At 39.2% G+C, this 22,986-nt stretch overlaps 1 protein-coding gene across 7 annotated transcripts in view; it reads right to left on the reverse strand.

The window, feature by feature from the left end:
• Positions 1-22,986, reverse strand: part of LOC100299180 (ATP-binding cassette sub-family C member 4) — a 150,655-nt gene that overhangs the window by 63,259 nt on the left and 64,410 nt on the right. For 5 of the 7 annotated variants that reach the window (XR_009493709.1, XM_024989068.2, XM_024989067.2 and 2 more), the window contains exons 17-20: positions 22,875-22,912; positions 21,947-22,041; positions 13,410-13,556; positions 8,708-8,787 (exon numbers count right to left, since the gene is read on the reverse strand). Coding sequence is in view for 6 of the 7 variants with exons in the window: in XM_024989068.2 (XP_024844836.1) it covers positions 8,708-8,787; positions 13,410-13,556; positions 21,947-22,041; positions 22,875-22,912 (360 nt within the window). In the remaining variant the exon portion in view is untranslated. The remainder of the gene's footprint in view (positions 1-8,707; positions 8,788-13,409; positions 13,557-21,946; positions 22,042-22,874; positions 22,913-22,986) is intronic. The other 2 variants (XM_059884438.1, XM_059884437.1) reach the window with 1 other exon arrangement.

Below are 22,986 nucleotides of genomic sequence, written 5' to 3' on the forward strand. Positions count from 1 at the left end.
GAGTCCAGCATTATCATGATATAAAAACCAGATAAAGACATTAAAAGAAGGAAAAATTACAAATGTAACTGTCTTGGGATATTAAACAACATACCAATGAACTGAATCTAGCTATATAAAAAAGATAATACTCCACAATCTAACTTGACTGGGCAAGTCCAAAATGCTCAGGTTTGGCTGTTAAAAAGGACAGACTGGAACCCTTGGGTAGGAGCTGATGCTGTTCTCCGCAAGCAGAATTTCTTTTTACTTCAGGGAAGGCTTAGTTCTTAAAGCCTTACAACTGACCGAACTGTGCCCACTGGACTATGTAGGATAATTGGTCCTACTTAAAATCAACTGATAATGGACTTCAATCACATCTACAAAATACCTACAGAGCAACACACAGATCACTTTTTGATTGAATAACTGAGGAATGTAGTCTGGTCAAGCTGACACATTAAAGTGGACATTAAAAATGGAAATGTCTCTCATGTATTTTCTTGAGGCTACATGATTCTGATACAAAATGCTGACAAAATATTTTAAAAAGCTAATTATAGACCAATATCCTTCATAAACAACAGATACAAAATTTCTTGACAACCTACATACAGCAATACATAAAAGCAATGCTACATTACAACCAAGTAAACTGTATTCCAGGAATGTTAAGTTTAACTTTTTCAATCTGACAACAGATGCCTACCTACAAAATTGAAATTAATATTATTTATAATGAAAAAATATATTGAAAGATTTTGCCCCACGAGTACAAGATTAACTGATCTAACCCAATTCTCTTCAATACTAACTGGAAACTCCAGCCACAACAAGTCAAGAAAAGGAAATAAAAGTCATAAATATTGGAAATGAAGATACAAAACTGTCATTATTACAGCTAACATGACTGTATACGGACAAAATCCTACAGAACTAAAAAAGAAAAAAAAAAAAATACTGCCATCAACTCCAGGCCATGCAAAGTTAATTCACACATAAATCAACTATATTTCAATAGACTAACAACCAGCAAGTTTATAATGGTATCAGAAACAAACCTTCTCTAGTGATCCAAGTAGTTAAGAATCCATCTGCCAATGCAGGAAACACGGGTTCAATCCCTGGGAAGAATCCACATGTGCAGAGCGGCTAAGCCCCTGTGCCACAACTACTGAAGCCCATGCACCCTACAGCCCACGTTTTTCTTTTCTTTTTTTTTTTAACCTTACCTTTTTAAAAATTTTTATTATTATTATTATTATTTTTTTTTTACTTTACAATATTGTACTGGTTTTGCCAAACATCAAAATGCATCTGCCAAGGGTGTACATGTGTTCCCCATCCTGAACCCCCCTCCCACTTCCAGTCCATGTTTTTCAACAGGAAAAGTCACCAGAATGAGAAGCCCACCCACAGCAACTAGTCACCCACTCTCCCCGCAACTAAAGAAAGCCCACGAGTAGCAAGGAAGGCACAGTGCATCCAAAAATAAATAAATTATTTTAAAAACAATCTAATCATACCATGAATAAATTTAACCAGAGAAGTGTAAGATGTCTATACTAAAAATTACAAAATATTTCTAAAATTAAAAAAGACCTAAATAAGCAGAGAAAGATATATATTCATAATGGCAGATCCAATATTGTTAGGACTCAGACTTCTCAAATAACCTATAGCTAAAAAAAATATTGATAAAATTTTAAGCAGGCTTTTATTTAAAAGCAAATTGGAAGACTTCTAAAATTTATACATAAAAGTAAAGGATTCAGAATGACCAAATTAACCTTGACAAAGAAGTACAAAGTTAGACAATTTAAACTATGGGTTTCATCTCTTATTAAAATGTACAGTAATTAAGAATGCAGTATTGGTTTAAGGATCTAAATACTGGTGTAAACTGCAACATTTGAGGAACAAAATAAATTATACAGATGCCGATTTCCTTAATTCAATGCATAAAAGTCTTTAACAAATGTGTGAAGAATAATTGGAAAAAATAAACTTCAACCACTAATTACTCTTTCACATACAAAAAATAGTGCAAGATGCATCAATATCTAAAAAGGCAGAACATAGAAAAGTATCTTCACACTCCTAAGGATGTGCAAAGGTTTCTTAGGATACAAAAACACCAACTACAAAAGAAAAGAAAAAAATGTAAACATTAGACATGATCAAAATTAAACCCTGATCTCTACTGAGGATATAAATGGCAAGCCACTGACTGGACGAAAATATCCACAAAGCACTAGTATTACATATATATTAAAAATAAACGTCCCTAAGGGGGATTTGAGGAAGGGGTTGGGGAAGGGATCAACACCCACAGAGATCTCAAAATGACAGTCATTGTTCAGCAGGAGAGGCTGGAATACTCGCTACACACTTTCCCTGACATCTCCACACAATGAAATGTAAGTGTCAGTGGTGCTGAGACAAGTAAAGGCTGCAAAAGCAAGTGACCCATAATAACCTATTACACTGAGTCTCAGGCTTTGTTCTCAATACCCAGATGCACTGGCCTGTTCTTTTGTGCTCCTCTCTCTGGAAAGAAATGACTGAGGACACCTCTTTCACATCTTCTTTTTCTTGGGCATTTTCACTTCATAAAACTGCAGTTAGTGAGTTCTATGTGTGCCGAGGAGGTAATGACACAGACCCTCGTGGTCTCACCACTGGTTGCTCAAGAGGCCTCAGAATAAGCCCTTTGTGTCCACGGAAGGATGTGAAGAGTCAGTTGAGCTCTGCCAAGCTGCTGATTTTTTTTTTTTTTCCTGAATGAGGGGTGTGTGGGAAATAAGCATTTTACAACTTAGTTTTCCTCAATAAATTACTGTATTTTGCTGAGAGCAGCTGTGTGCAAGTTCACACACTCAGAACAGTCCCAAACTTATTTTTGAAAACTAAAATGCCTAAACTTAAAATGCCTGGGTTTAGGCATTTTAACTTCCACATCTCACCTTCAATTTCACTTGTTTAGCAATAGGAAGACTCCTTGGAGATGATGATTTCAATGACAAGAATTGTAGATAATTGAGATCCTTATTCAGTGCTATTTGGGACTTTGGCAAATTGTATGAAAATTACATTGCTCTGAAATAGTTAATGCTCAGTGGTCTGTCTTGAAAACAACTGATTTTTATTCTGTGAGTCTACCAAAGAAAGCGTCCATTGAAATCTTTAAGGATTACAAACCTAGAATCTGTGTGATACAAACACATGAGATGATATTTATGAGACTGGAAATTGTCTCTGAAAATAACTTTAATGCAGCATAATGCCATTTTGCCAAAGGCAAAAGGAGACGAGGACAGCAGAGAATGAGATGGCTGATGGCATCACCAATTCAATGGACATGAATTTGGGCAAACTCCGGGAGATAGTGAGGGACAGGAAGGTCTGGTGTGCTTTAGTCTATGGGGTGGCAAAGGGTCAGATATGACTTAGCAACTGAACAACAACAAATGCCACTGTCATCAGACTATGTCTCTTACCTAAAACACACGTGGTATTTTTTAAATTAGGTATCCATTACTTAGTGTTCAACATGCATTTAGATGTTATGTGAATAATAATATTAAAATGTCTTCATTTTTGTCTGCCCAACAAACCTTAGGAAGAGGGTATTATTTTCTCCATTTTACAGAAAGGAGAGTGTGGCTTTGTGGGGTAGAGATGGTAAGAGGGAGAGCTGGGACAGGGGCTTGGAAAGGGAGACTGTGGGGCTCTGCACTGCCACAATTTAAAGCTGTTGACATCATGAATGATTATCAGGTGCAATCACACCACATAAGTTGATTTTTTATGTTGCTTTCCTTCATCCTTTGAAACAGTGAACAGCTCCAATTTTCCCAAAAACTCTAATGGGACTGAACAGGCAACCTATCTGGTAGCTGTCAGTGTACAGAATGGTGCACAAACTCATGATCGCCCTCTGTTGGGAGGCAGTCTCTGAGTTACATCGTCTTAGTGGATGGATTGTCCTGCAGGGTGGACCACTACACAGTATCCAGGGTTTTCATTAGCTACACTTGGTATCACTATTACAAAATATTAAATAAATTATCTGAGATTCCATTTATGAAATCTCTCATTTATGAAATGAGAAGTTTTATAGTTTCTGGTCTTACGTTTAGATCTTTAATCCATTTTGAGATTATTTTTGTGTATGGTGTTAGAAAGTGTTCTAGTTTCATTCTTTTACAAGTGGTTGACCAGATTTCCCAGCACCACTTGTTAAAGAGATTGTCTTTAATCCATTGTATATTCTTGCCTCCTTTGTCAAAGATAAGTGTCCATATGTGCGTGGATTTATCTCTGGGCTTTCTATTTTGTTCCATTGATCTATATTTCTGTCTTTGTGCCAGTACCATACTGTCTTGATGACTGTGGCTTTGTAGTAGAGCCTGAAGTCAGGTAGGTTGATTCCTCCAGTTCCATTCTTCTTTCTCAGGATCGCTTTGGCTACTCAAAATGGATTAAAGATCTAAACATAAGACCAGAAACTATGAAACTCCTAGAGGAGAACATAGGCAAAACACTCTCTGACATACATCACAGCAGGATCCTCTATGACCCACCTCCCAGAATATTGGAAATAAAAGCAAAAATAAACAAATGGGACCTAATTAACCTTAAAAGCTTCTGCACATCAAAGGAAACTATTAGCAAGGTGAAAAGACAGCCTTCAGAATGGGAGAAAATAATAGCAAATGAAGCAACTGACAAACAACTAATCTCAAAAATATACAAGCAACCCCTACAGCTCAACTCCAGAAAAATAAATGACCCAATCAAAAAATGGGCCAAAGAACTAAATAGACATCTCTCCAAAGAAGACATACAGATAGCTAACAAACACATGAAAAGATGCTCAACATCACTCATTATCAGAGAAATGCAAATCAAAACCACTATGAGGTACCATTTCACACCAGTCAGAATGGCTGCGATCCAAAAGTCTACAAATAGTAAATGCTGGAGAGGGTGTGGAGAAAAGGGAACCCTCTTACACTGTTGGTGGGAATGCAAACTAGTACAGCCACTATGGAGAACAGTGTGGAGATTCCTTAAAAAACTGGAAATAGAACTGCCTTATGATCCAGCAATCCCACTGCTGGGCATACACACTGAGGAAACCAGAAGGGAAAGAGACACGTGTACCCCAATGTTCATCACAGCACTATTTATAATAGCCAGGACATGGAAGCAACCTAGATGTCCATCATCAGATGAATGGATAAGAAAGCTGTGGTACATATACACAAAGGAGTATTACTCAGCCATTAAAAAGAATACATTTGAATCAGTTCTAATGAGGTGGATGAAACTGGAGCCTATTATACAGAGTGAAGTAAGCCAGAAGGAAAAACACCAATACAGTATACTAACGCATATATATGGAATTTAGAAAGATGGTAACAATACCCCTGTGTACGAGACAGCAAAAGAGACACTGATGTATAGAACAATCTTATGGACTCTGTGGGAGAGGGAGAGGGTGGGAAGATTTGGGAGAATGGCATTGAAACATGTAAAATATCATGTATGAAACGAGATGCCAGTCCAGGTTCGATGCATGATACTGGATGATTGGGGCTAGTGCACTGGGGCGACCCAGAGGGATGGTATGTGGAGGGAGGAGGGAGGAGGGTTCAGGATGGGGAACACATGTATACCTGTGGTGGATTCATTTTGATATTTGGCAAAACTAATACAATTATGTAAAGTTTAAAAATAAAATAAAATTAAAAAAAAAAAAAGAAGTAAATACATACTTGAAATAATAAAAACAAAAATGATCAAGAATTTTCCAAGGTTTATCAAATACACCAAGGATGAACAGAACCATCAAAAATGGGTTTGAGTACAGTTGGCTCTAAACAAAAGTGAATAACACCATTCCAAGCCTTTCCCTTCCCCCTTCTCAGCTGGTGACAGACAGAAAGACTGGGTCCCACACAGGAACTCTGCTTCTACCAGCACGTCATGCCCCACCATCCACAGCAGCCTTTTCCTCTCATCTGGGATCAAAGGTCACCTCCTAGAAGCTCTGGCTACCCCTGGACTAGGTTCCCTAACTGCCTCTAACCCCCACATAAAGTTTGCCTTCCAAAACTTCCTCCACAGAGCTCCCACAATTAGGATTCCAAAGCCATCAAGGGGTGAATCTCTGAACGTCCTCCTTCCCTGGGGGACTGGAAGGACAATGTCTTGCCCATAGGACAGGGCTTGGTGCCTGACTCACCCCTGTACCTCAGGGCCTCAACTCTAATCCCTGTTTGTTGAAGAGAAGGAGGGAAGAGAGGGAAAAAAAACTACCCACCATCGCTCATACTCCCCTCCCAGAAACTAAAATCTCAAACAACCAGCAACACCTCCTCAGACCCTACATCGAGATGGGCCTGTCTTCTGATTCATTCAAACTCCTTCCAGGAGTAGCCTGTCTTCACCTCAATTCCTTCCACGCCTCCTGGATTTGCAGCCCTTTGCTCTCTAACTCCTCCCATCTGAAACCCCTCCTCAGGTCACCAGACACCTCCTGATTCCAAATCAATCAACAAATTTCCATGGACTCACCTTCTCGTTTGCACTAAACAGACCTGTCTTCCTCAGGTCTCCACTGTATCTCCTCCTCTCATCCTTGCTGTTCATTATGTGTCTTCTGTACTTCCCTTCTCTCTCTGCTTCTCTCTGAATATCAAGCCTTCCCTAAGCTTCTGATCTTGGCTCCTAAAATGCTTCCCTTTCTCTTGGCAATGTTATCCTTCTTCAGAGATTTAACTACTTGCTCAGTGAAGAATACACATGCTCCATGCTCATCCCAGGCTCTCTATCAAAGAGAAGACTCTTACTTCTAATGAACTATAGGATGCCTCCACCAAACTTTAAGATAATTGAACTACAAGTGGTAGAGGAGGGAATGGAAATCAGCTAGACTAGAATTTTCTCTCCTCTTTAATGAGAATATTTCCTACTGAAATCAGGTAGCATCTATCCCTGTCCCTCTATATGCCATGCAAAATATGTGACAATTTTTGATTATGAGGACTAACGAACCATATGTTAAGCACACAGTGGAAACCCAACCTTGGCCTAGCTTACTGTAGCAAAGAAACAGAACCTTTCACAAAATCCTGTCAAAGTAATTCACAATCCCTGTCAAAACATGACACTGTTTTCAGGGGAAAATTGTTTCTGGGAATAAATTATGTAGCTAAACCCAGCAGGGCACATTTATAAAATAAGTTTGCAAAAGAGAAGAAAACAATCAGACATCTTTGCAGGAAAAGTCCTCCGAGTCTCAGCTTAGTTCTCACTGGTAACAGTGGAAGCCTTGCCCATTGGCTGCACTGTCTGTAGGACCATGTTGCACTGTTCATTGCTGCATTTCTGTGTGCAGCTTTGGACAAATGCATTTCATTTCCAAAATTAACACTTAGAAAGAAAAAGTAAATTCCCCACAGGCTTATTCACTGATAAGTAGACAGAATAACAGAAAAAAAGTAAAAAAAAAAAAAAAAAAAAACACACTCCATAATAGCAACAATACTGAATATGATGATGAGAGCTGAGATAACCTAACATCATTCCTTACACTCTCAAGTTCACAGACAAACAGGCTAGGTAGAAGGTATTTCTGTAAGTATTTCTATGTCTTTCTTTTTTAAGACACCTTAAGACAGAGCAATCAGCTTATGAAAGGCAAACCTGCCTATAAAACCAAAAAACATTTTCTGAGATGACTTTGGTCCCGTAATCAAATTACTGGCTTAAAGCCTTTGTATCTTCAATAAGCGCTCTCTATTGTCCTTTTTGGACTTCCCAGGTGGCTCAGTGGTAAGAATCTACCTGAAATGGAGGAGACACCAGAGACACAAGCTTGATCTCTGGGTCAGGAATATCCGCTGGACAAGGAAATGGCAACCCACTCCTGTATTCTTGCCTGAGAAATCCCATGGATGGAGAAGCCTGGCAAGCTGCAGTCTATGCGGTCACAAAAGAGCCGTACACAACTTAGTGACTAACAACAACATTGTCCTTGTTAAAGTATTATTCTCACCTTATTTTTACCCAATCTTTGCTTTGTAAGTAACCACACATGGCTTTATCCAAATTAAATGCTGCACTAAATATTTGTCCTCTGTGGTAATACAATGCATAGTGCTTGTGCTCAGTTGTGTATGACCCTTGCAGCCCCCTGTGGAATTTTCTAGGCAAGAATACTGAAGTGGATCACCATTCCCTTCTCCAGGACATCTTCTAACTCAGGGATCAAATCCATATCTCTTGCATCTCCTGCATTGGCAGGTGAATTCTTTACCACTAAGCCAGCTGGGAAGCCCGATACAAAGCATAATTTAGTTAATCTATGCTAGCTTTCCATGAGAGGTGATTATTTCTATACTATGAAATGCACTCATAGTAAAGGGAATCCATGCCAGACACCTGGAAAGCAGAGGGAGAACCACTTACCCAGCATGCTGCTGCTTCAGACCAACCTCGATGTGACTATGTAGACACTCCTGCTCCAGGTGTTTCTCATGTTAACTCAGCCTCCCCATCACGACTCCACCTTTCTCTCATAAACATGGCCTTTACTTAAGATAACAGGATGCACCGCCAGGCTGAAAGACCATCCTTAGTCCCTGTGAGAAGGCCTTGAGAAACAGGCACTTTGCTATTCCCTGTGAAAACTCTGACAGGACTGTTATGTTACCTGGATGAAATCTTGAAATATCAGAGGCAGCAAGTCATCCATATGCCCAATGTCTTTGGAGAAACGATTTAAAATTCTTCCTGCAAGAACAGGATATGATAAATAGCTTGTTTCCTCAGATAGAAGCTTTAAGAGAAACAATTCATGAACAAATCAAAACAATAATTTTGAAGAATATATATTTAGGGACTTCCTTGGTGGTACAGTGTCTCCAGTGCAGGGGACATGTATTCAATCCCTGGTCCAGGAATATTCCACAAGCTGCAGAGCAATTAAGCCTGTGCACCACAACTACTGAAGCCCATGTGCCTAGAGCCTGAGCCCTGCAACAGAAAAAGTGACCACAGTGTGAAGCCCAGGCACTGCAATGAGGAGTAACCCTTGCTTGCTGTAACTAGAGAAAGCCCACATGCAGCAACAAAGACCCAATGCAACTAAAAATAAATCAATAAATATTTAAAAAATAAAGTACATGTATTAAATACTTTCTGGAGAAGGAAATGGCAACCCACTCCATTTTTCTTGCCTGGAGAATCCCCATGGACAGCAGAGCTGGTGGGCCACAGTCCATGGGGTCATGAATAGTTGGACACAACTGAGTGACTAAGAACCATTAAATATTTAATGTATTGGGTTTCCCTAGGGGCTCAGTGCTAAAGAATCTGCCTGCCAATGCAGGAGACATAAGAGACAGGGGTTCAATCTCAGGGTCAGGAAGATCCCCTGGAGGAAGAAATGCAACCCACTCCAGTATTCTTTCCTGGGAAATCCCATGGACAGAGGAGCCTGGCAGTCTACAGTTCATGGGACTACAAAAGAGTCAGACATGACTAGTGGTAAAACAAGAACAAATTTAATATATTACAAATTCATATGAAATAAGCAAATGTCACTGGTAAAAAGAAAGACAAAATAGGATGATACCTAAAGAGAAACAAAAATACCACCAAATGGCAGTGGGTGGGGAATTGACATTAGCCCTGATTTTTAAAAGAATGGGGGAATCTTGTGGCAGTATCAGGAAGAGTTGGTGGATTTGAGAATTTCCCTCACTTTAGATCCATCCCATCTAAGACTCACTCTAAGAGCTAAATTGGCAAACAGTTGCAAAATACCTAAGTTCATGCTAATTGTCGCACCAATTTGGCTTTAATTATCAAGATTAGTTTCCACAAGTGATACTCTTTAAATCAACATAATTATAACCTCTCTGTAATTTTTTTTCCCTCCAGATGGCTCACAGAACCTCACATTTTGGGAAATTTTGGATTGTGGCCATTTCCAAGTTGTAAGTTTACTACTCGGGTAATAAGTTGTTATTTTCAGAGGAGTACCAGGTGTGACAAGCACACATTTGTAAATAAGCATCTAAGAAGACCAAAGGGATGTAGGCAGGAAAACAGAAATATTACTAAATGACTAAGTTGATTTTATTTCCCTTCTCATAATCCACAATAATAATATATCCTTAAGGCTGCAGGATAGAATATGGAAATTTTTGGTAAATATCTGGTGTAAACTAAAAATGTCACCTGTCACATCAGTAAATAAAGGATGCTACAGTCACCCCTGAAAGGGTGGTGCTCCCTGAGGAGACTCAGGAAGAGAAAAAACAGGACACTCTCCCCAAACGGGGAGGTGCACATCAAAGGAACTATAACAGGGAGGAACCAATTTTGACTCCATGCTGGATCTGTTTCTTTGACCATTGTTATTCACTGCTTTTGTCAAGGAACCCTGCCCCTCTGCATGAATGTTAGAGTGGCTTTTTTCCAGCTCACAGGGAGACAATCTGACCCTCACCAACTGTGAATGGCTGCAGAAAAGAAAAAGTGAACAAATACCCTCTTATTGTACAAGATAAATGGCCTTTTGACATTATTTCCTTGCCTCCTCTCCTCTGTTCTATAAAAGAACCAGGTATCCAGACCCCAACAAGATGGTTATTTTGAGACATTAGTCTGCCATCTTCTCAGTCTCCCAGGTTTCCAAATAAAGTCATTATTCTTTGCCTTAACACACGTCTTACAAGCCTTACCATCTTACAAGGCTTGTAAGGTAAGCAGAGCAAGCTTGAACTTGGTAATAAGTAATATCACTCTGTGTGGTTTTGTCTTCATGCCATCATATATCACAAACAAAGTCCACTATGAACAATCTATTACAAATTCTACTTTTGAAAATAAACACAGGGAAGAGTTCAATATAATACTGCTAAAAGAGTAAATAACTGATGCCCCTAAACCTTTAAGCCTATCTTTGCAGTACTTATTTGGGCTTCTATTTTCTTGAAGCAATGAAGTTCTGATGATAGATGCAGGAGGGGAAGACAAGATACACACTGTGTATGCCTGTGCTCTTGGATTAGTGACCTTAAAGATTTAAACTTTGTTCCAAATCCTTGAATAATAAATCAGCATCTGGAGATGCCTATAGGTCATCAAGAGCCTGGTTAACAATGGTCACAAACTCAATCCCACCTGATGCTCCCAAAATTACAACTGTAGTTTTCATATTAACAGGAAAAGTAGAGCAACATCATAGCCATAATAGCAAAGACTCTTCCAATCACTTCCTCACTCTGGCTTCATAATAAGATGAAATATGTATGTGCCTCTGCAGTTTATCATCCTGTGCTCCTCATAATGCCTGAACTAAAGAACATGTGTTTAAAAAGTCGACTTAAAACTCAATTTAGAAAACTAAGATCATGGCATCTGGTCCTGCCACTTCATGGCAAATAGATGGGGAAAGAATGGACAGACTATTTTTTGGGGCTCCAAAATCACTTCATATGGTGACTGCAGCCATGAAATTAAAAGTGATTGATCCTTGGAAGAAAAGCTATGACCAACCTAGACAGCATATTAAAAAGCAGAGACATCACTTTGCCAACAAAGGCCCATCTAGTCAAAGCTATGGTTTTTCCAGTAGTCACGTATAGCTATGAGAGTTGGACTATAAAGAAAGCTGAGTGCCGAAGAATTGATGCTTTTGAACTGTGGTGTTGGAGAAGACTCTTGAGAGTCCCTTGGACTGCAAGGAGATCTAACAAGTCTATCCTAAAGGAAATCAGTTCTGAATATGCAGGACGGACTGATGCTGAAGCTGAAACTCCAATACTTTGGCCACCTGATACGAAGAACTGACTCATTGGAAAAGACCCTGATGCTGGGAAAGACTGAGGGCAGGAGGAGAAGGGGATGACAGAGGATAAGATGGTTTGATGGCATTACTGCTCGATGGATGTGTATTTGAGTAAGCTCTGGGAGTTGGACAGGGAAGATGGACAGGGAAGCCAGTCCATGGGGTTGCAAAGAGTTGGATATGACTGAGCGACTGAACTGAACTGTTGAATAAATCTGTACAAGATGCTGCCCTAAACAGTCTTATTTAATCCTCACAACAGTCTTGTGAAACATGAAGGGCAGCAGTCATTCCCATTTCACAGGAGAGACATTCCCAGACACCATGTCAACATCCTCACTGAGGTTCATTAGGCACTGAGCCTGTCCTAAGTGCTGTGAATGTATTAACCTGCTTAATGCCCACAACATCAAGATACTGGTAAATATATGAACAATATCCTCATTTTATAGGTAAGAAAAGTGAGATACAGAGAAATTAAATAACTAGCATATAAGTATTAACATAACTATAATTGGCTATTACTATTAGTAACTAGCACTAGGACTGTACCTAGGAATTTGGCTCCTGAGTCCATATTTATAATCACAACAACATCCTGCCTGGAGATTTTCCTGCCCAGTAGTATCTACCTACTTTGGCCTTGATCACACAGCTAGTTGATGGCCAGGCCAAGGCTACTGCTGTCCTCCCTCCAGTCACATCCCTGCTTCATCAGGCCCTACCAATCATGAACTGCAAAAACAAAGCCACCCTAGGCCTCAGCACAAATCTAACCAACTGAACAGAGTGGCATGTGTGCTGATGAACTACTTCTTCATAGAAACCCAGGTCAGGAGGCCACCTTCCAAACAAAGCAAGACAGATCAAAGGCCTCAGGGTGGAGGAAGCAACCACTGGGAAACCTTCAGGGACACTCTTACTTAATACTGAAGATCCACCTGCTATATACGACAAGACATCTTTAATGTAACCATAAGTCCACTGTAAAACTAGAGATCATTTTATTGAAGAGGACTGTTTACATTTCACTGATCTTGTATTTTAATTAATTTTACATTACCATTTAGGTAAAACTCAAAATATGAGCACATATCAGAGTTCTGTGGTCCCAGAAATGGATGGACAATGAAAGAGATACATACAGCCTGTCTTCTGTAGAGACATTCCTGGAAGAAGGTCTTTCCTAGTTAGCTTAACACTATGTAACACAGCCAACGTTTCAAAACCAGTCAAAAACATATTTCAACACATTTTTATCATCTGTTGGATGTTTCAAATGCCACATGACAAATGGACTCCTAAATCATCCTGTAAAGTAAACATTCATGTATTTTTACAGATATGAATAAATTAGAATAAAAGCTTATATGTTCCTATATTCACATTTTCTCTGGTAGGAAAAATTACCAATGAAGCTTTTTGTAGAAAATGAATAAACATACACAGTGATTTTCTTCCAAGCATCTCTTCCATTTTCAAATATGAAAATGTAATCAGGCACTAAATGTGTTAACAAGACATATTCACTAAGAAACGTGAGTGTCTGACTTACCTATTGGATTTCTATGGAAGAACAATACCGGAGCTCTTAAAATGGTCTCCAACATTTTGTTGTGCAAAGTTTGTGAAGAATTAACAAGGATGTAGAATATCAACATAGACTTTGTGATGCCAAAAAGGACAGTAGACACAGTTAACCCTGAAATAAAGAAACATCACTCAGCACAAGATCTCATCTTATCCTCAATCATGCTAAAGCACGGCAGGCAGTTTAAAAAGATACTGTGTATTTCATTCTATAAATAAAAATTGTATAGATATTTACATATATAGAATACAGAATAAAAACATATAATATATACACACACATATATATATAAAGTAGATTCTGTAAGAGTTTAATGCTTTCAAAAATACATTTATAAATAAAAATATTAAAATCACTGTTTTCCTCTCACTAAATAGAAACAAAATGGGTGGAAAATGTGTAAACTGCAGTTTCATTCTAGGCTTGCCTAATTCAATTACAAGTTCTAATAAAACTTAAAGATAATTATACAAGTAGCTAATATTCCTTTCTCCATATTTAAAATCTCATTATTTACAACATGTCCCATAATCTAAAACTAAGGTATGCTTTGGTGAAAGTGAACATGTTAGGTGCTCAGTAGTGTCATACTCTTTGCAAGTCCATGGACTGTGGACCCCAGGTTTCTCTATCCATGGAATTCTCCAGGCAATTCTCTATCCATGGAATTCTTCAGGCAGGAATACTGGAATGGGTTGCCATTCCCTTCTCCAATACTTTGCTACCAGGACATGAATTAACAGGGAAAGGAAGAAATGATCTATCATTTCCTTGTGATTTACAAGGAAATTTACTTCTACTGTGTGGATCACAATAAAATGTGGAAAATTCTGAAAGAGATGGAAATACCAGACCACCTGACCTGCCTCTTGAGAAACGTATATGCAGGTAAGGAAGCAACAGTTAGAACTGGACATGGTTTTCATATATAGGTTTTTAGTTTCTTTAGGTAGATATATTCCTAAGTATTTCATTCTTTTTGTTGCAATGGTGATTGGAATTATTTCCTTAATTTGTCTATTTTCTCATTATTAGTGTATAGGAATGCAAGGGATTTCTGTGTGTTGATTTTATATCCTGTAACTTTACTGCAGCACGGTTTATAATAGCCAAGACATGGAAGCAACCTAGATGTCCATCAGCAGATGAATGGATAAGAAAGCTGTGGTACATATCCACAATGGAGTATTAGTCAGCTATTAAAAAGAATACACTTGAATCAGTTCTAATGAGGTGAATGAAACTGGAGCCTATTATACAGAGGGAAGTAAGCCAGAAAGAAAAATACCAATACAGTATACTAACGCATATATATGGAATTTAGAAAGATGGTAATGACAACCCTGTATGAGAGACAGCAAAAAAGACACAGAGGTATAGAACAGTCTTTCAGATTCTGTGGGAGAGGGAGGGTGGGATGATTTGGGAGAAGAGCATTAAAACATGTATAACATCATATAAGAAACGAATCGCCAGTGCAGGTTCGATGCAGGATACAGGAAGCTTGGGGCTGGTGCACTGGGATGACCCAGAGGGATTGTATGGGGAGGGGGATTCAGGATGGGGAACATGTGTACAACCGTGGCAGGTACATGTTGATGTATGGCAAAACCAATACAATATTGTAAAGTAAAATAATAATAATAATAATTAAAAAAAAAAAAAAAAAGAACTGGACATGGAACAACAGACTGGTTCCAAATAGGAAAAGGAGTGCATCAAGGCTGTATATTGTCACCCTGCTAGTTTAACTTATATGCAGAGTACATCATGAGAAACGCTGGGCTGGAAGAAGCACAAGCTAGAATCAAGATTGCCAGGAGAAATATCAATAACCTCAGATATGCAGATGACACCACCTTTATGGCAGAAAGTGAAGAGGAACTAAAAAGCCTCTTGATGAAAGGGAAAGAGGAGAGTGAAAGAGTTGGCTTTAAGCTCAATATTCAGAAAACGAAGATCATGGCATCCGGTCCCATCACTTCATGGGAAATAGATATGGAAACAGTGGAAACAGTGTCAGACTTTATTTTGGGGGGCTCCAAAATCACTGCAGATGGTGACTGCAGCCATGAAATTAAAAGACGCTTACTCCTTGGAAGAAAAGTTATGACCAACCTAGATAGCATATTCAAAAGCAGAGATATTACTATGCCAACAAAGTTCCGTCTAGTCAAGACTATGGTTTTTCCAGTGATCATGTATGGATGTGAGAGTTGGACTGTGAAGAAAGTTGAGTGTCGAATAATTGATGCTTTTGAGCTGTGGTGTTGGAGAAGAGTCTTGAGAGTCCCTTGGACTGCAAGGAGATCCAACCAGTCCATTCTGAAGAAGATCAGCCCTGGGATTTCTTTGGAAGGAATGATGCCAAAGCTGAAATCCCAGTACTCTGGCCACCTTATGTGAAGAGTTGACTCATTGAAAAGACTCTGAGGCTGGGAGGGATTGGGGGCAGAAAGAAAGGGAGATGACAAAGGATGAGACGGCTGAATGGCATCACCAACTCGATGGACGTGAGTTTGAGTGAACTCCAGTGGTTGGTGATGGACAGGGAGGCCTGGCGTGCTGCGATTCATGGGGTTGCAAAGAGTCAGAAACGACTGAGCGACTGAACTGAACTGAACTGAAAGGAGCTTTTCAAGAACCTACTGTGTAGCACAGGGAACTCTACTTAATGCTCTGTGGCATCCTAAATGGGAAGGAAATCCAAAGAGAAGATACATGTTCAAGTAGTTCACTTAGATGTACAACAGAAACTAACACAACATTGGAAAGAAACTGTAATAAAAATTAAAATATTAAAGTTGCTACTTCTATTCCCATGTAGCTATAAAGATTATGAAAAGACCATGTTAAGTTTCAAGTGGATAATCTCTTAAATAATTGAGCTGCAAGAAACTACAAAATATATTTTGACATGTGATAATCTAAACAAGATAATCTAATCTCTCACTATCTTATAGAACCCCAAAGGATTTGTAAATAACTATAATCATTTAAATTTATGTCTTATCATGACATAAATCAGTACTATGCATACAAAAATTAAAGAGCCTTCCAAACATCTCTTCAACTCACAATGCTATATAGACAGGGGATAACTTTGGCAATATATATTCCATCAAGTATGTTTTTCCATTCAGCTGCCACATAAGTGTTATTTAAATTCTGAAAGCTGCTTAAATTCCTGAATTCCATCAACAGGTATTTGCCTTAGCCCACCATCCTATATGAATGTGTAACAGAATCCCTTCGTTCTTCTTTAAGCCCTCATTGTCCACCAATTCAGAAGGTAAACAGCTGGTAAATTCAAGTTTCTTATCAAGTGATCGATAAAATAAATACCAAATTTCAATGAGAGGATTTTTACATAACTTACTCATTGTAGAAAGCTTGTACAAGCATTTCCTTTGAGGATATTTAAATTTTTACTTAATTAAAAAATGTATTGGGGTATAGTTGCTTTACAATGTTGTGTTAGTTTCTGCTGTTCAATAAAGCAATTCAGCTATATGTATACATATATCCCCTCCCTCTTGGACCTCCCTTCCCCCATCCCTCCCCTCTAGGTCATCGCAGAGCACTGAGCTGAGCACCTTGTGTTATACAGCAGCTTCCCACTAGCTATCTGTTTTACACATGGTAGTGTACACTTGGACTGCAAGGAGATCCAACCAGTCCACTCTGAAGGAGATCAGCCCTGGGATTTCTTTGGAAGGAATGATGCTAAAGCTGAAACTCCAGTATTTTGGCTATCTCATGCATAGAGTTGACTCATTGGAAAAGACTCTGATGCTGGGAGGGAGTGGGGGCAAGAGGAGAAGGGGACGACAGAGGATGAGATGGCTGGATGGCATCACTGACTCAATGGACATGAATCTGAGTGAACTCCGGGAGTTGGTGATGGACAGGGAGGCCTGGCGTGCTGCGATTCATGGGGTCGCAAACAGTCGGACACAACTGAGCGACTAATCTGATCTGATCTGTACATATGTCAGTCCTAATCTTCCCATTCATCTCCCTCACTATCCCAGTCGCACTCTGAGTCCAAACAACTATTCTCTGTATCTATGACTCTGTTTGTCCCCTGCAAAGAGGTTCACCTGTACCATTTTTCTAGATTCCATGTTGTTGTTGTTCAGTCACCAAGTTGTGTCCAACTCTTTGCAATCCCATGGACTGCAGCACGCCAGGCTTCCCTGTACCTCATCATCTTGCCGAGTTTGCCCAAGTTGATGAATCAGTGGTGCCATTCAACCAGCTCATCCTCTGTCACCCTTTTCTCCTTCTGCCTTCAGCCTTTCCCAGAATCAGGGTCTTTTCCAGTGAGTCAGCTGTTTGCATCAGGAGGCCAAAGTATTGGAGCTTCAGCTTCAGCATCAGTCCTTCCAATGAGTATTCAGGGTTGATTTCCTTTAAGATTGACTGGTTTGATCTCCCTACTGTCTGAGGGATGCTCAAGAGTCTTCTCCAGCACCACAGTTTGAAAGCATCAATTCTTTGATGCTCATGTTTCTTTATAGCCCAGCTCTCACATCCTTACATGACTACTGGAAAGACCATAGCCTTGAGTATATGAACCTTTATCAGTAAAGTGATGTCACTGCTTTTTAGCACACTATCTAGGTTTGTCATAACTTTCTTGCCAAGAGGCAATCGTCTTCTAATTTCATGGCTGCAGTCACCATCCGCAGTGATTTTAGAGCCCAGGAAGAGGAAATCTATCACTGCTCCCAGATTTTCCCCTTATGTTTGCCATGAAGTGATGGGACTGGATGCCATGATCTTAGTTTCTTTAATATTCAGTTTTAAGTTGGCTTTTTCACCCTCCTTCGTCACCCTCATCAAGAGGCTCTTTAGTTCCTTTTTGCTTTCTGCCATTCGAGTGGTATCATCCACATATCTGAGGTTGATACTCTCCAGCAATCTTGACCCTAGCTTGTAACCCATCCAGCCCAGCATTTCATATGATGTGCTCTGTGTATAAGTTAAATAAACAGGGTGACAATAAACAGCCTTGTAGTACACCTTTCTCAATCCTGAACCAATCAGTTGTCCCATACAGGGTTCTAATGGTTGCTTCTTGACCTGCATACAGGTTTCTCAGGAGGCCGGTTAAGATGGTCTGGTATTCCCATCTCTTTAAGAGTTTTCCACAGTTTGTTATGATCCACACAGTCAAAGACTTTAGCTTAGCCAATGAAACAGAGGTAGATGTTGTTCTGGAATTCCCTTGCTTTCTCTATGATCCAGAAAATGTTGACAATTTGATCTCTGATTCCTCTGCCTTTTCTAAATGCAGGTTGAACATCTGGAAGTTCTCAGTTCACATAATGATGAAAACTAACTTGAATGATTTTGAGCATAATGTTACTAGCATGGGAGATGAGTGCAATTGTCTGGTGGACAGAACATTCTTTAGTATTGCCCTTCTTGGAAATTGGGATAAGGATTGACCTTTTCCAGTCCTGTGGCCACTGCTGGGTTTTCCAAATTTGCTGACATATTGAGTGCAGCACTTTAAATCTTTTAGAATTTTAAATAGCTATGCTGGAATTCCATCACCTCCACTAGCTTTATAGGCAGCTGTGCTTCCTAAGATTCACTTGACATCACACTCCAGAATGTCTGGCTCTGAGTGACAGGCTACATCATCATGGTTATCCAGATCATTAAGATCTTTATTGTATAGTTCTGTGTATTCTTTTCATCTCTTCTTGATTTCTTTTGCTTTAATTAGGACTTTACCATTTCTGTCTTATATTGTGCCCGTCTTTGGATGAAATGTTCTTTTGATATTTCCAATTTTGTTGTAGAGATCTCTAGCCTTACCCTTTCTGTTGTTTTCCTCTATTTCTTTGTATCGTCCATTGATGAAGGCCTTCTGGTCTCTCCTTGCTATTCTCTGGAACTGCATTTAGTTCTAGGAAGTCTTCTAGGTTTCAAGGAACTGGTCAACTTCAGCTTCTTTGGCATCGGTGGTTGCGACATAGACTTGGATTACTGAGATGTTGAATGGATTGATTGCCTTGGAAATGAACCGAGGTCATTCTCTTATTTTAAGGTTGCACCCAAGAACTGCATTTTGGACTCTTGTTGATTATGAGGGCTATTCCATTTCTTCTAAGCAATTCTTGCCCACAGTAGTAGATATAATGGTCATCTGAATTAAATTCACCCATTCCTGTCCATTTTAGTTCACTGATTCCTAAGATGTTGATGTTTACTCTTACCGTCTCCGCTTGACCACATCCAATTTACCTTGATTCATGGACCTAACATTCAAGGTTCCTATGCAATACTGTTCTTTTTTTTTTTTTGATTTGTCTTTATTTTTTTTAATTTTATTTTATTTTTAAATTTTACATAATTGTATTAGTTTTGCCAATTTACTTTGGTTGGAAAATATCGTATCAAATAAAATGCAATACTGTTCTTACAGCATCAGATTTTACTTTCCCCACCAGACACATCCACAACTGAATGCGTTTCCACTGTGGCCCAGCCACTTCATCCTGTCTGGAGCTATTAGTAGTTGTCTTCTGCTCTTTACCAGTAGCATATTGGACACCTTCTGACCTGGGGGGCTAATCTTTTTGTGTCATATCTTTTTGCCTTTTTATGCAGTTCTTGGGTGTTTCTCATGGCTAGTACACTGGGGTGGTTTGCCACTCCCTCCTCCAATGGATCACATTTTATCAGAACTCTCGAATATGACCTGTCAGTCTTAGGTGGCCCTACATGGCACATATCATAGCTCCATTGAGTTATACAAGCCCCATCGCCATGATAAGGCAGTGATCCATGAAGAGGCTAGATTTCATATATATGCATTAACACAAGAATTTTTTTCTGTTTTTCTCTTTCTGACTTACTTTACTTTGTATGACAGACTCTATGTCTATCCATGTCTAAACAAATGATCCTATTCCATTCCTTTATATGGATGAGTAATATTCCAGTGTACACATGTGTTAGTTGTTCAGTCATATCTGACTCTTTGCAACCCCATGGACTGTAGCCTGCCAGGCTCCTCTGTCCATGGAATTCTCCAAGCATTAATACTGGAGTGGGTTACCATGCCCTTATCCAGGGGTTCCTCCCAACTCAGGGATCAAATCCAGGTCTCTCTCATTGCAGGCAAATTCTTTACCATTTGAGCTACCCAGAAGCCCCTCTCCCCCAGCCCAGTGTATATATGTACCATAAATGAGATGAAAAGACAGCTCTGAGAATAGGAGAAAATAATTATAACTGACCAGGGATTAATCTTCACAATATACAAACAGCTCATGCAGCTTAATAAAAAAAAAGACAAAAACAACCCAATCAAAGAATGGGCAGAAGACCTATATAGACCTTTCTCCAAAGAAGACATACAGATAGCTAAGAGGCATATGAAAAGATGCTCAATATCATTATTAGAGATAATAAACTACCAGTCAGAATGGCCATCATAAAAAATATACAAACAATAAATGCTAGAAAAGGTGTGGAGAAAAGGGAATCTTCTTGCACTGTTAGTAGGAATGTAAATTGATACAGTCACTATGGAGAACAGTTTGGAGGTTCCTTAAAAAATTGAAAGTAGAAAATTGAAAATAGAACTCAGCAATCCCACTACTGTGCATATACCTTGAGAAAACCATAATTCAAAAAGACACATGCACCCCAGTGTTCACAGCAACACTATTTACAAAAGCTAGGACATGGAAGCAAACTAAATGTCCATCAACAGATTAATGGATAAAGAAGGCATTTAAAATTTTTGTTAAAGACATCCTTTAAATACCATATAATGCTATGCTATATATATATTCTAAATACTCTTGTCAATAGAGAGAGTCATGTTAATATTAGTCTGGCAAGCCAAATTTTAAATCAATCCTACAGTTGGGGAGGAGGTAGCACTGTAATCTCAGGTTAAGAAAGAGAAAGAATCCTAATTCCAGACACTGGATTTCCCCTGCTTAGCTTCTCAAGTTATTAGTGAAGCTCAGGAGGTGAGCAGTGTGGTAAGCGGAGCTTTGAATACCTGGGAGGGAATAATGTCTTTATTTGTGGCTCATGCTGACAAAGGATTTCATCTAGGATTGATAAAAGCCAGGGTTTATTCAGACAGAATTGGAAAAACTGAACCACAGGGTGAGGATACATTTTTAATCCCCTTGGCCATTCTTATAAGGATATAAGATTTAGCAAAAGCAACTATTACAATAGACAATAGCTACATATTTCTAGCAGCTGATTGTTTCAATATGCCATCATGGTTTAACTACCAAAATCCAGTATGGAGCAAATTAAGAGTCTTCATTCAACCTCTTTTCTTTTGGTAGATCTTTAAAATAATTATTCTGATTAATTCACAGAGTAAATGTGATTCAGACACTTCATTTGTTAAGACATTACTGAATTACTCTGGAAGCCCTCATTGCTCACAGAGACTCATTGTAATACACATGTTAAACTCTGGAATTATAGAGCAGATGACTCAACTTTACCTGAATAAACTCCTAAGTACCAGTTCAGAAAGAACACTACAGCTTCATTTTCTTTTACAAATGCCCCAGAATATAGGTCACTTTGTAAATTTGCCCTATGGAACAGAAAATAAAAAAATATTACACTATAGATACACATAGAATTTACACAAATATCACAAAAAAATACCTCAAAAAATGTATTTTATGCTGGAAAGTGTTTCCCAGCCCACAAGGCCCTGTGTATGTCTCCCTCTAAAAATTTGAATTGGGGTGCACTGGGATGACCCAGAGGGAGGGTATGGGGAGGGAGGAGGGAGGAGGGTTCAGGATGGGGAACACAGGTATACCTGTGGTGGATTCATTTCGATATTTGGCAAAACTAATACAATATTGTAAAGTTTAAAAATAAAATAAAATTTAAAAAATTATCTGTGAAGACAGACTTAGAAAATAAACTTTTAGTTGCCGAGGGGAAGGAGTGTTAGAGAGTTTGGATGCTCATGAACACACTGCTCTATATAAAACAGGTAACCAACAAGAGCTTAATGTACAGCACATGGAACTCTGTCCAACGTTATGTGGCAGCCTGGATGGGAGGGAAGTTTGGGGGAGAATGGATACTTATATATGTATGGCTGCATCCCTTCACTGCTCAAATGAAACTATCACAATATTGTTGATTTGCCATAGCCCAATACAATATTAAAAGTTACAAAAAGGAAAAAAAAAATGTCTGTGAAGAAGCTGCTGAAGGGAGGGACATGGGGAGAGACCACAGGGGGATCACACACCACCCGCAGGAACTTTCATTTTTCTTCAGGGAACCTATGTGAGGCTCAGAAGAGGAGGCCGATCTAGCCCAATCTCTCTGCCTGACTCTGTGGGAAAGTGAGACTTTCTTTGTGTAGATTTCACAGTACTTTGGGTCAGACCAAGAATCACTCACCAGAATGCAAGCCACCAATCCTGCAGGACATAGGCAACCTGGAGCAGGAAACAGCAGTCACTCACACACTGACATCACTGAGCCTCACACCCTGCTCACTAGGATGGGGGAC

The sequence above is a fragment of the Bos taurus genome, unplaced genomic scaffold, assembly GCF_002263795.3.
Source record: "Bos taurus isolate L1 Dominette 01449 registration number 42190680 breed Hereford unplaced genomic scaffold, ARS-UCD2.0 Leftover_ScbfJmS_1899, whole genome shotgun sequence".
Taxonomy (NCBI): Eukaryota; Metazoa; Chordata; class Mammalia; order Artiodactyla; family Bovidae; genus Bos; species Bos taurus.